This window comes from Chaetomium globosum, genomic scaffold (genome assembly GCF_000143365.1).
Source record: "Chaetomium globosum CBS 148.51 scaffold_3 genomic scaffold, whole genome shotgun sequence".
In the NCBI taxonomy this organism is placed as follows: domain Eukaryota; kingdom Fungi; phylum Ascomycota; class Sordariomycetes; order Sordariales; family Chaetomiaceae; genus Chaetomium; species Chaetomium globosum.
In genome coordinates this window covers 4,172,914-4,185,620 of record NT_165978.1, presented here as the reverse complement: position 1 = coordinate 4,185,620, position 12,707 = coordinate 4,172,914, and the positions used below count along the sequence as shown (strand labels likewise).

The window sequence follows — 12,707 nt, the reverse complement described above, 5'->3', positions numbered from 1 at the left end:
AGCAACTGCAAAGTCAATCCCGGCTGTGGCATCACCGTTCTTCATGGATAACATTCAGGGGTGGCTGCATAGGTTCCCGCAGCTCCCACTGGCACACAAGTCTCAGGCATGACAACTCCTGAAAAAGCTAGGAGAATGGGACTTGCGGGCGAAGTCACCCTCTGCTCCTTCGTATTTACCTTTGCCTTCCGTTGTCTCGGCACTCAACTCAAGAAGGTGAAAGGTTGTATGGTCGCGGAGCTGGAGATCCTCGGAGCGGTTCCTCGTGGTTGGCTTGAAATGGGCATGAGGAAATCGCTCGCACTAAAGTTGCCCAGGCACATACAGTCCACCCGTAAGGCTCATTCCCAGGCTCTACACTAGGTACCTTAGGTACTTACCTAGCCACGTTGAAGCATGGCCGGGAAAAAAGGCATAACTCCCTTAACTGCCTTGTCTTACCTACCCAGGTACTTCGTACCTGATAGGGATGTCTTAGACACTCAGCCTCAACAACGTGGATTTGTTCCAGACTGTCTCGCAACTGCAATTTGACCTTCCTCGTCGGTCCAGGCAACAGCCCCCCACCAGGCTGGGCGAAGCGCAGTGCTAAATCAAGGGTGGGCTGGCAAGGCGACAAAGGACAAACAGAATTGCGACCATAGCCCTCACCGATTCCTGAAACCACCATGCTTTAGGTTTGAGTGAGTTGTTCATCGCCGAGGGAAGTCAAAAGTCTGTTGGGGAATCTGTTGGGGTCTTGCGGCTCATGCGGGGCAATCTCGCAAATCGGGCTGCAGGTGATTTGTGAAACGCCTCCTTCGCTCAGCTCCTTGATTGGGCTATCTGTTTGTTTGGTGAGTGGTCAATTGGGGGAGGCCGCCGCCATTGGGCACAAATGCGGTTGTAGTTTGTCCAGTGTCGAATTTACAATTTGCCACTGCTGTGATCATGAGGTGAAAGAGTGGTTGGAACGGGAAGGCCTTGTGAGCTGTCTTGTGAGCTGTCAACCTCAGGTAGGTAGGTACCTTAGGTGGAGACTGCGACAGTGGGCAGCAAACCCCTATGCACAGGCTAGAGTAAACACGCACAACACGCCCCCAACAAGCAGTCTACCATTGGCGACCCCCACACACTTGGGTCTTCCACAGACTCGGCACCCCTCTCAAACCCCCCCCCCCCCCCCATTCTACCCGAGGTATTGGCCGCTCTCACCTACTCCCACTCAACCTAGATACCCAATACAAAAGCTGAGATATCAGACTGGGAGCCTGAGCACTGAACTGAAATTGCCCAACCAGCGCAACCAGATCTTCATTCATCTTGCATCTACTGAACCGCTTCCGAATTATTGGTCCTAGCCAACGTGACAGGTCCGGAGACAGGTCCGGAGACAGGTCCGGAAACAGACCAAGCAATGGCTCACATCGACTTACCCTCGCCTCCTTTCATACATGTCCCAGGTCTCGCCAACCTACGAGATGCCGGGGGTTATGCCATCGAAGGCCAACCGGGCAAGGCCATCAGGCGCGGCGTGCTCTACCGCTCCGCCGACCTGACCAAGCTCGAGGACGAGGGCGTCGCCGTACTGCGGCCACTGGGCATCACCCACGTATTCGATCTTCGGTCAGTCCCCGAGCTTGCAAAGAGCGGCAACCACCCGCCGAAGACCTGGGAGGGCGCCGCCCGGGTGTTTGTGCCCGTCTTCTTGGACAAGGACTATAGCCCCGAGGCTTTAGCGACGCGCTTCCGGGACTATAGTGACGGGGCCAAGGTTAGTCGAGATGCACATACCCAAGCTCTTACCAGCCGCAAATCGCAACGGGCCCGGTGGGTGCTGCAGGCGCGGACCGTTGTGACTGCAGGGAGCCACAAGGCTGGCTTGCAGGAGGGAGGGGTGGAGGGGGCGGCCACGCCGGGAATGAGGGAAAAGAGGCAAATACGCATGGGAAGCGTTGTCTACACAATGGCAGCCCGCCGTTACCCGCGCCCCTTTCCGAAACTCCCGGGGGGGTTTGGGAACGGCACGCCCCCCACGCCTTCACACACAGAGAGACAGAGATTTTTCATCTTGCATCAGCTCAACCGATACTGACAGCAGATACAGGGTTTTGTAAACGCCTACGCCACGATCCTCGACTCCGCTGCCGATCCGGACCATCCACACTCGCCCTTCCGCACCGTTCTCGAGCACATCGCTTCGTCGGCGGCGCCCTCCCCGCTACTGGTGCACTGCACCGCCGGCAAGGACAGTATGTACTCGTCGACCCCCCAGCCTTCCACCATCCATCCATAACCCCGTCTCCACGGCCAGCCTACTACCCCCGCCCCCCCCCTTTACCAAAATCTAACCCAAAAACAAAGGAACGGGCGTTTTAATAGCACTCATCCTCTCGCTCTGCGGTCTCGACGACGCCACCATCGCCCAGGAGTACAGCCTGACCGACCTCGGCCTGGCGCCGCGCAAGGAGGAGATCGTGCAGCACCTGATTCGTGGGGAGGCGCTGTTTGGGGACCGGAAGCGCGCCGAGAGGATGGTGAGCGCGCGGTAAGTTTTGCCTTTTCTTTTCTCCCTCTTTCTTTCTCGATGCCTGGTTTGCCTTCCTTTCGTGGTTACTTTTAGCGGGGTAATTTGTGGGTGCTCGTCTGGTGCTTGGTTCCTTCGCTGCCTGCTATCTGTTGTTGCGGTCGCTGCTGTGAGAAGCCGGACTGGTATACAGGGGCTTGGGAGCAGCGTGTGTTTCGCTGACTAGCCATCGCAGGAGTGAATACATGCTCGGCACGCTGGCCATGATCCGCGAGCGGTACGGGTCCGTGGAGAGCTACGTCGTCGACCGCCTCGGCGTGTCCCCCGAAAGTGTCGAGCAAATCCGGCGGAACCTAGTCGTCGATCTGGCCGAGGGGGAGGAGTCGCTGGATTGGAGGAGCCACGCCGCCGGGCTAGCGGCTCAACCCCGGCCTTAGATTGTTTGATTGGTTACAATACAAGATATAGTTGCTATACAAAGGTAGCAAGGCCGCTTTCTGCGGACTTCGTCTGGACTATCCCAGACTAAGTAATAATTCATACAAGGGCTTGCCGTTGGTGAAGCTGCCCTAAATACATACACGCACCGGCTTCCTGAAATGACTCTGACCCCCATGATCGGCCCAAGGCCTTACCCCACGTGTGTCGGGATCTTGACTTCGCCTCTCCTGCGGTCCATATGCGGCGCGCCGTACCGCCAGCCCACGGCCTTCCGCGCGCGGCCCGTAGGGCCCACGTCTTCGGCATTGATCTTCTCAAACCGAAACTCGAACCTGCCCGTGTTGACGCGCGTCTTGCGCCCCTCAGCGGCGACCGCGCGCGCGCGCTGCTTCTCCGCAAATGCCTGCTCGCTCTCGGCCGCCTCCTTGATAAAGTGCCCGCGCGCCTCGCGTTCATCCATGCCCTCGGCGATGTTCTTCTCCATCTGCACAAGCTCGGGAATGCGCATCTTGGCGTCCGGCGGCAGAATGTGCTCGCCGAACGCCTTGGCTGCGTCGGCGCGCGTGAACTCGCGCGACTCCGACGTCGGGACGAATAATTGCTGCATTGTGTGACTGTGCACATGGATGTCGTTGATGGGCTCGAACTTGTCTTCGCCATCCCGAAGGTCTTGGCGGGGAAGCATCTTTTCTATGGCGCGGGCGTAGGCATGGGCGAGGGGTTGGCCCTGACGGCAGGTGTTAGTTACCTGATACAGAGACAGAGTAGGCAATGAAAATAGCAAGCGGCGATAAATTCCATCAGACATTGAGCATTATAACCACGGTTAAGTCTTCAAGACTAATCGAATTTTTGTTGCATATCATCAGGTGGGGAGGGGCGGGGAGAAGAGAAGAGAAGGGTAAGATAACTCACCTCACGCTCATACTTCTTCTCAATCTCCATCATCCTCACCACCGCCGCGACGCGGCGCATGTCCACATGGAACTCGGCCGACACGGCTTTAAGCGGCATGCCCTTCACCATGATGGCCTCCCAGATCATCTTGCGTGCCTCACTCGATAACACGGGTTCGCTTCGGAAGTTGGGATTGTTGGGGAACGGCCTAGAGCCGGTGGTAATGTAGTTCATATGGCGGTCCCGGGGGTGTTGGCGAAACATCTCCTCATTTTCCTCGCACCATTCCTTGAACGCCCGCCGCAGTTTCGTTATTTGTGGCGCTGGCGTCGTGGAGAAGGCCCGGTTGCATTTTGGCAACGACGCCGTTGGCCTGTGTAGTGGGATGATGGCGGCTGATGGTAATATGGATGATGACGCTGGCTCGAGGTAGTTGAGAAGCAGTTGCGGCTGGCAGCTGCTACCGCGTATCCGGGGTGGCATGGTTGTGGTGGTTGTCTGGGTCGGGTGCGGAAGATGGAGGTTGAGCTCGGGATTGTGGTCGGAATTTTCATGAATGCGGGAACCGGGGAGCAAGACCAACGGTGCATCCAATCGGAGGCCAGCTAAACCTCCCGATCCAACGACTGGACGTGGTACAGGGTTAGGGTCTGCGAACGATGCCATCTCAATGGCTTGCCTCCTCGGCCTCCTCGCCCCAGCTGCCAATCCTAGAGCGTGATGAGGAACCATATGAAAGCTCTATTTGAAAACACAGGAGCTTATCGTTTTGGTACAATTCAGGGTATATTCCATTGTTCCTAGATATTGTGCAGTTCCATCGCGTATGTTCCAAAGCCCCAACTCATTAGGTCCTAGGTCTCCGGCCTAACATTTAGATCAACCGTTTCCTCCCACAATATTCGTCTTTTGCGGACGCTTTCATTGATACACTTCCGACGCATTGTTTTCAAATTTCCCTGTCATCTCGAGCAATAGACATAGCTTTTGGTCTTCAGGGCCGATGAGCCGCTGCGACCACGGGTGTGTGTTGGCTGGGCGGCATCCGCCAGAAGCCAGATAGGGGGTAGGCTATACAGAGCATACCCACGGGATCAATGCATAGTTTAAACACGCGGCCGCATTCCCGCAGCCAGGAGAGAGGTGTTTTAGTGACGAAGAGCACTGAGGCAGCGCGCTCACTGGCCGTCCGAGGAGGAACTATTGGGAGCCGCCCGGTTCTTCTTGGTTTTGGCCTTCTTCGCAGAAGCCTCCTCGATCTCTGGCTTCGGTGCCGGGTTCGAGGTGTACGACTTCCACTTCCGCCAGCCGTCATAGTCGATTAATGCCTGCATGCAGCCCCATTCCATGACTTTGCGTTCGAGCCAAACATAGGTGACCGGCTGGAAGGTACCGTTAGCAAATACTCCATGTGGGATCATGAACCCGACATACCTTAGTCAAGAAGTCATTGCAGCCTGCAGCCAACGCCTCGTGACGATCACTTTGCAGGGAGCTCGCCGTCAAGGCGACAATGATGACTGGGCTTTTAAACATCTCCCTGTTTTGAAGCTTATCTTCCTCTGGCATCTCCTTTTTCGATTCATCTGGCTCACCCCCGTTGGTGTTGTTGCTGTTATTGCCGTTGCTCGCGGTTGAGAACGCGCCAATCGAGTTTGTGCGCTCGAGCCGGCGGATCTCGCGAGTGGCTTCAAGCCCGCTCATGACGGGCAGCTGGATGTCCATCAATACCAGATGGAAGCCGCCGGCACGCCACTTGGTGACAGCCTCGCGACCGTTCATAGCAGTCTGCCAGCGCACCTTCAACCGCTTGACGAACGCTTCCAGGAGTCGTAAGTTGATAATGTTATCTTCGACAATCAGTACATTGATTGGCGGCACGCCGCCGTTGAGCATGCCTGCTGGTAACGCGGGAGCTTCGGCCGTCTTCTTCTTCTTTGGCCGGCTGGTAGGAGGAGGGCGAGGTGAAGCCGCTCTCGGCGGCGGGGGTGTGGCAGTTCGGGGAATAGGTGCAGCCGTCGGTTCCTGGGTCGGGGGTGTCGGTATGGGGGGTGCGGGCGGGGCGGGCTGTCCGGTGTTCGTCTGTTCTGAAGAAGCATTTGAATGAGTCCTGGAACGCGTAATCGAAGACGCTTGCTGCATACCGTGGTTGGTCGCAACGGCGATGGTGGCCGTGTGCCCGCCGGCGCCGACAACGTTGAGAATGGTAGGGGACGACGTGTGCTGTCTCCCAAGCCGTGGCCTATCGGGCCGGTCCCGGTAAGGCCGTGTTCGTGTAGTCCCGCCGGGGGAGGGAATTTGAGGAACTTGCCCTGTGTTCAAAACTGATATGGAATGGGTGGTGCCGTTCGCGGCGCCAGCGAGTGTAACGGGGATATGGGCAACGGCACCGGGCCCAAAGTAATCGGTGCTCCCCTCGAGGGGCCGCATTTCTTCGTAGCTGACCGAGGTGAGGTGTTGTGCATGCGGAGGGCCATTTCTCGGGGAGGCGCGCGGCGTGCGGCGATGCGGTACGTCGATAAGCAACGCCTCGTCTACCGACTGTCCACCGGGAAAATATGCATCCAAGGTACGAGCCATTGGCTCTTCAGGCCCCAAGATACGTTCTTGTCTCTGGGTCTCGCGGGGCACGATGCGCAACGTCAAATCGGGTGCATCGAACTGGCGGCCGAGCGTATTGCCATACTTCCGGAGGATCAATTCGCGGACGTCGTCAACTAGGTCCTCTTCGTTAACAGTGACCAAGGTGGCAGAAGCGCCTGGCCGCTTCACCCAGAGCTTGCGTGTAGCCATGGTCGGGCTGATGGGCGGCAGTTGATCCGAGGCGCTCTGGTCGAGGTCATCAGTCTGCCCAGCGTTCAGCAGCGTCCGAATCAGCGACGTTTGTCGGTTAGGTAGCAGGCTCTGCCGTCTCGGCGGCGCGGGCGGACGAGGGCTCGTCGGATTCGGCGGGTTCGACGGGCGCAATTGAATGCTCAACGCCGGGTCCACAGGGTCGTGAAGGGTGAAGGAGGGACGGCCAGAGGCAGCGGGTCGAGAGCCCGGGCTAGACAGGTCTGAGCTCACGGGCGGGTCGCTGACTCGGGCTCGGCGGGCAACATCGGTGGAGACTCTGTGCGCTTTGGGTTTGGGCTCATCGGCGGGCGAGGGACGGGTAGTTGGCGACGGCGGCAACGACTGGGACAATTGCTGAAGGGCATCGGCTGGATTTTTGTTGCCACTGAAGGGTTCGCTGGCTGTCAGGATGCGGCGATCATTGCCGGGGCCATCGCTTTTGCCGGGGCCTGGTGAGGCGGGCAATGGCAGGCTATTGTTAGTGGGATTCGGGCCACTTTCTGGGTTCTGGCTGACCGCAGCACTGCCAGAACCCGTAACACCATCGCCGTCCCTTCCGTTGCTTGCATCGCTGACTTTGGCAAGCACTCCGCCTGGTTGCTGCTGCTTTGCGCCTTGTTTCAATTGCTCCTCGGATGATCCCGTGGCTTGCCGGGTGTGGCTGCCATCCTGGTTCTCGGGAGCGGCGGCCACTGTCTCGGCGTCATCGACGCGGTGGGCGCTCGCCGGAGAGCTGGGCTCCACGCTCTTGGTGCTATTGCTGCTGGCGTTGCCATTTCTGCTGGACGGGAGCGGCGGGATGCCCGAATGCCGTCGCGAAATTCTAGCCCGCAACTTAGATCTGAAGTCTCCCATGCCGGAGAACCCAAAGATGGATGAGCCCAGAATGCTGGCTCACGGCGCTCAGGCCGGTTCCAGTGCGAGGCCACAGGCCGTGGTTGCCAGTGTCTCTGGGGTTCAGAGCCCGGAAGAAAACCGTGGCATTTCCGCTGCAAAATAGAGCAATTCAGGTCAAAGACGAAGGCCTCTGAGCTGTTGTGTTGTGATGATGTGTGTCTTTTGGCAAACGGGAGCTTTGCCTTCCCGCTGAGAGCTCTTTGCCTTCGAGGAGCTTTGGGTTGAGCGATAGGCAGAGGTAGGGATGGTGGGTCTTGGCGGAACACAACCCCCGCCCGGCCGTTGCAGAAGCTCCGCTTGCCAATCGGAGCTCTCGATTGTGCAAGGCATGGACGGAATGGACAAATCAGTGCTGTTGCAGAATTGACAAGCATAATTTGGAGATCCGTTTTTATGCATCGCGAGCCTTTTTGTGAAAACATGCCACAAGGGGTCGTTGATGAGTCTCCGTTTGTAACTTGGACCTGGAAGAGAGACCAAACCGATTTCTCGTCCTCCGGCTCGAGAGGCGTATTTTTGTGGCTAATTCCATGTACACTACAGCTGGAGGTGCCCGGCAACAACAAGTGGTTGTCAATGTTGATTGAAACAACGTCTCATTCTTCGATACAACGTGCCCCGATTCAAACCGTGCCTAGACAGGTCAGGCTTAGGAGCCGTCACACAACCAACAAACCACAGAAAGAGACTCATTGCACACAAATTAGATTTTCTTTAACAAAGCACGCTGGACTTATGAGCCTGAGATTGAATCCCGTAAATACTTGCAAAGCCACATACATGAGGTGAAGAGAAACGAGTCCAGGGAAACCTATGGGGTGAAAAGTCCCGTTGAAGTAAGCATAGAGGTATCCATACTTGGTACTTGTTTTTTGCTAGCTTTCCATGGGTAGTAGAACACATGAAATAACTAACCGACCAACTTTAAACCTTACGTTTGCCCCAAAGGTTTTGATTGATGGCCCGTTGCATGGCAACAACACAATCCCGGGAATAAATCCCCGTGTTACTTCGTAGAGCTTGTCGTCTCGATGCTAGTCAGCGGGTATCTGCAGTCACGAATTTCCGTCGTCTGAGCTGTGCTGTGTACTGTGTAAGTCGATTATCGCCCTTTGTTTATCCCATTCGGGAAAGAGAAAATTTCCCCAAGCAGCAGTAACCAGGACCAGACCCCCCCTGCTTACCATCTCGATCAACAACAACTCCACTCATTGACTCTTTCTTCTTCTTTTTTTTTTGTCTTTTATTTTTCCACTCGGCTTCCCGCTCGCTCTTTCTATCCTGCAAGTTGCCGTCTTCGCTCCTTCTGCCTTGCTTGCTCGCCAATTGTTGCGTTTGTCCATCAGCCTCCAAGCCCACTTTTTGTGCCAAATGACAATAACGCGGTATCTCTCATACAACGGCCTTGCCCAGCTATAAGTTTTCAGTATGGCGCCCAAAGCCAGGTTCACAACGTCCCCCTCCGGCCACGGTCCCGGGCAGGAAACAAATCGAGAGCGCAAGCGGGCTTCTCTCTTCAGCCAGACCAACCAAACCTTCATCTCGAAACCTTCCGACGTCTCTCCTTCTCCAGCCGGGTCCATCTTTGGCACCAGCACTTCTTCATTTACCTTTACTGCCGGAGCTCCTGGGGTTACTTCCATTCAACGCCCGTCTGCTACACCGAAGCCGCCCTTGCTCTCTATTCCGACCTTTAACTTTACCAGTCCCCAGTATCCCAGCGACACTGGCGGAAGCGGATCCTCGGATTCCGGTAGTCGGTCTCAGTCAATGAATAGCCTCACAGGCAGTATGGCGGACCTTATGGCTTGGAAAATGAAGCCTAAGAGTGCGGCGAGCGACAAGGCGGCGTCACTGTCTGCTGCCTCCCTATCTGGCAAGAGCAAAGCCGCGTCCCCAACTGCGGAAGATGAGGATTCCACAAGCGAGGAAACGAGTGAGAAATCCAGCGATGACGAGTCAAGTTCCGCGTCCGACCTCAGCGGCAGCGAAGAGGCCGCATTCGGCGCCCATCTGGCCCTACTCCAGCGGCGTCCCGAGATCGATGAACTCAACGAAATCAAAACGACGCCCATCTTCACGGAAGCCGTCCGCAAGTATGCCCTCACGCTTGCTGGCGCTGAGATGGAGCAACCTTTCAGCCAGTATGGTCTATTGGCTGGCGACCTGACCGGCAGCACTGATGGCGGCGCCACTGACCCGCGGGTCTTCTGGAACATCGCTGCCCCCTCCAGCTACTTCATTTGCGGTAGCCAAGGGTCCGGCAAGAGCCACACCTTGTCATGTTTGTTGGAGAACGCCCTCGCCCCATGCAAGGCGAATGTTCTGCCCCGGCCCTTGACGGGCATCGTATTTCACTACGACACGTTCATCTCGGACTCAGGCGGTTCTCCTTGCGAGGTGGCCTGGCTGTCCTCCAACAAAAACATCAAGGTCCGGGTCTTGTGTCCGCCAACGAACATCCGTACCATGCAGGTGAGTTTCCTCTTCCTCCATGATCCACAGCCCACGTGTTGACCGAATGCCAGCGCCTTTACAACAAGTTTCCCAACATCAAGGTTGAGGAGTTGCGGCTCAACCAGTCCGATCTCAACACGAAGCGAATGCTAGACCTAATGGCCGTCACCACAGGTGGGAATTTGCCCTTGTACCTACACGTCGCCCAGCGCATTCTCCGTGACCTGCGTGTGGAACAACAAAAGAGCGATACCGGGTTCAACTACACGGCGTTCAAGCAAAAGCTCGCTCTGGAGAATCTCACAGAGATGCAACTGTCACCGCTGAAGCAACGCCTCGAAACTCTTGAGTCTTTCATGGTCGAGGACCAGGCTAAAGCCTTCGACATGTTTCAGGGGCCGCGAACACCCCGATCACGCCGAGTCACCATAGCGCCGGGTACCTCCTGGAAACCTCACAACGGTCACCTCACCATTGTCGACCTGTCGTGCCCCTGCGTCACCCCCGAGATGGCGTGCTCGCTCTTTAACATCTGCTTGTCACTGTTCCTGGAACAGGACCCGGCCGCCGTCGGTCGCGTCGTCGCCCTCGACGAGGCGCACAAGTACATGACCGAGTCGCAGGAATGCGCCGCGCTGACCGAGGCGCTACTGGCGACTATCCGCCTACAACGGCACATCGGCGCACGGGTAATAATCTCCACGCAAGAACCCACCATCAGCCCCAAGCTACTGGATCTGTGCAGCGTCACGGTCGTCCATAGGTTCACGTCGCCGGACTGGCTGAGTGCGCTGAAGAAGCATCTCGTGGGGATGTCGTCTGGTGGTAAGCTGCTCGAGAAGGCTAGGAGGTTGAACTCGAGTGGTGAGGACGAGGAGGAAGGGATTGACGGCGCCGCGGTGCTGACTCTGGGTGATGCGGACCCGGCGCTGGAGTTGCTCTCGAGGATTGTGGACTTGAGGGTCGGCGAGGCGCTTATGTTTGCGCCGAGTGCCATTATCGGAGTCAAGAAGAAGAAGGACGGCGAGGCGAGCGGGCTGGGGGAAGTTAGACGGCTGGCTCATGGCGTGCTGAAGGTGCGCATCCGCAACCGGACGACTGCCGACGGCGGCAGGAGTATCATGGCTGCTTGACGAGCCCTCGGAGTGATATGCCTGGATTGTTTGTGTACGGCGCTCTAGAGAATCTGGCCGGGAATACGGGGCAACGATTACTGGTTCCCTGGTTGTCATGATAGGTACCAGACCATACGTAGGTAGCTATGAGTGTTGGTTATTGTGGGGGGTTTGTACCATGGCGTCGGGTTATTTGTGTTGGATTACACCTTGTTAGATGAGCTAATACCTATCAATAAATGTTAATACTGTGTTAAAATATTTGTTCAAAGGTACCGAAGGGACGGGTTCAAGGATAGAGAGAAGAAATTGGTGTTGTTTGTCGACTCGACGTTTGGACCCCTGAAGCCCCGCAGCCCGCAACGCAACGACAGCGCTGTTAGTGTCCGACCTACCTGTAGGCTCTAGTTAGTGGGTCAACTCTCACTGGGATTGCACAAATTAACGCTGTCTCTCTCTCTCTCTCTTGAACTCATCCATCATCAAAACATTTGCCACCCTCGATCCCACCTCGATTCATCCCTGTCAGCCCGAGTTATCTCAAACGTTGCACATATTGGTTTTTAAATACGTACCTCCATGCCTCACGCCTAGACACCATCTTAGCTTCTCAAAACACATTTCACCCTTTTTTTGTCGTCATGGCTCCACGGTTCGATTCCCCCCCGTCAACACCACTTTCATTCTCACAACCCCGACCACGGTCACCAAGATCCCCAGGTCGCTTGGCCCAGATCCGAGTACAGAATCGGAGAAGGGCATACCTGGAGAAACACGGTAAGTATTTTGAATCAAATGAACATGAACTTGCAGGTGAGAAGAAGTATATCCCACGACTCAAGGAATTCAATGTTAATCCATTCTCAGACCCCCTCCTCTACGACTCCCTCATCCGGCGCTTCCAAACTCCCTCAGAGCGCGAGGCTGAAGGCCGTAAGAAGGGCTACGCCCGCGTGCTGGAGGGTTCCCTTCTCCGGGGCGAGGAGCGGTTAGCCAAATTGCGAGAGCAGACCGTCGAAAGAAACCAAGACGACTCCATCGCCATCACCACCACCACGACTGTGATAGAAACAACAACATCATCAACAACAACAACAAACGGAACGGAAGCCCCCAACCCCACCCAATCCCCGTCCCCGTCCCCCTTCAGCGCCCTAACCGCATCCCAAACCGCGTCCCTGGCCCCCCCACCCAAAACCCGCGCCGAAGGCCGCGCGCAGTGGGAGGAATTTCTGCGGGACCGTTTTGTGCGCGGTGAGGATGCCGACTTTGACTATGCGCCGGTGGACGCCGACGACGAGTATGACGTGCTGGAGCGTGAGGAGAGGGAGGAGGCTTGGTTCGAGGACGAGGATCCGGGGTGGGCGGACAGTGGGGAGAGTGCTGGGGAGAGTGGGACGGGGCGGAGCGGCGGGGATCGGGGGGAGGGGGGTAGGGGAGAAGGAGGGAGAGAGAGGGTGCTGTGTGGGGAGACCGGGAGTGCAGGATTTCTAGGGGTTAGTTGGGTACATGAGGGAGTGAATGGTCGTGAAACAAAGAGTACGGGAACATGGAAATAG

General features: G+C 56.6%; 5 protein-coding genes across 5 annotated transcripts; 3 read left to right on the top strand and 2 right to left on the bottom strand.

Annotated features, from left to right (window-relative positions):
* Positions 1-1,396: 1,396 nt before the first annotated feature.
* Positions 1,397-2,943, top strand: CHGG_06650 (uncharacterized protein; the record flags this gene model as incomplete). The annotated part of the gene is made up of 4 exons (XM_001222744.1): positions 1,397-1,753; positions 2,087-2,231; positions 2,362-2,527; positions 2,733-2,943. The coding sequence occupies 4 exons, from the start codon at positions 1,397-1,399 to the stop codon at positions 2,941-2,943; spliced, it is 879 nt and encodes a 292-aa protein (XP_001222745.1).
* A 194-nt stretch (positions 2,944-3,137) lies between these two features.
* On the bottom strand, positions 3,138-4,327 carry CHGG_06649 (uncharacterized protein; the record flags this gene model as incomplete). The annotated part of the gene is made up of 2 exons (XM_001222743.1): positions 3,138-3,695; positions 3,863-4,327. 2 exons carry the CDS (start codon positions 4,325-4,327, stop codon positions 3,138-3,140), a joined length of 1,023 nt encoding a protein of 340 aa, XP_001222744.1.
* A 695-nt stretch (positions 4,328-5,022) lies between these two features.
* CHGG_06648 (uncharacterized protein) lies at positions 5,023-7,534 on the bottom strand (the record flags this gene model as incomplete). Its single annotated transcript, XM_001222742.1, has 2 exons — positions 5,023-5,226; positions 5,279-7,534. The coding sequence occupies 2 exons, from the start codon at positions 7,532-7,534 to the stop codon at positions 5,023-5,025; spliced, it is 2,460 nt and encodes an 819-aa protein (XP_001222743.1).
* A 1,833-nt stretch (positions 7,535-9,367) lies between these two features.
* CHGG_06647 (uncharacterized protein) lies at positions 9,368-11,166 on the top strand (the record flags this gene model as incomplete). Its single annotated transcript, XM_001222741.1, has 2 exons — positions 9,368-10,051; positions 10,105-11,166. 2 exons carry the CDS (start codon positions 9,368-9,370, stop codon positions 11,164-11,166), a joined length of 1,746 nt encoding a protein of 581 aa, XP_001222742.1.
* Positions 11,167-11,789: 623 nt separating this feature from the next.
* Positions 11,790-12,707, top strand: CHGG_06646 (uncharacterized protein; the record flags this gene model as incomplete). The annotated part of the gene is made up of 2 exons (XM_001222740.1): positions 11,790-11,925; positions 12,016-12,707. 2 exons carry the CDS (start codon positions 11,790-11,792, stop codon positions 12,705-12,707), a joined length of 828 nt encoding a protein of 275 aa, XP_001222741.1.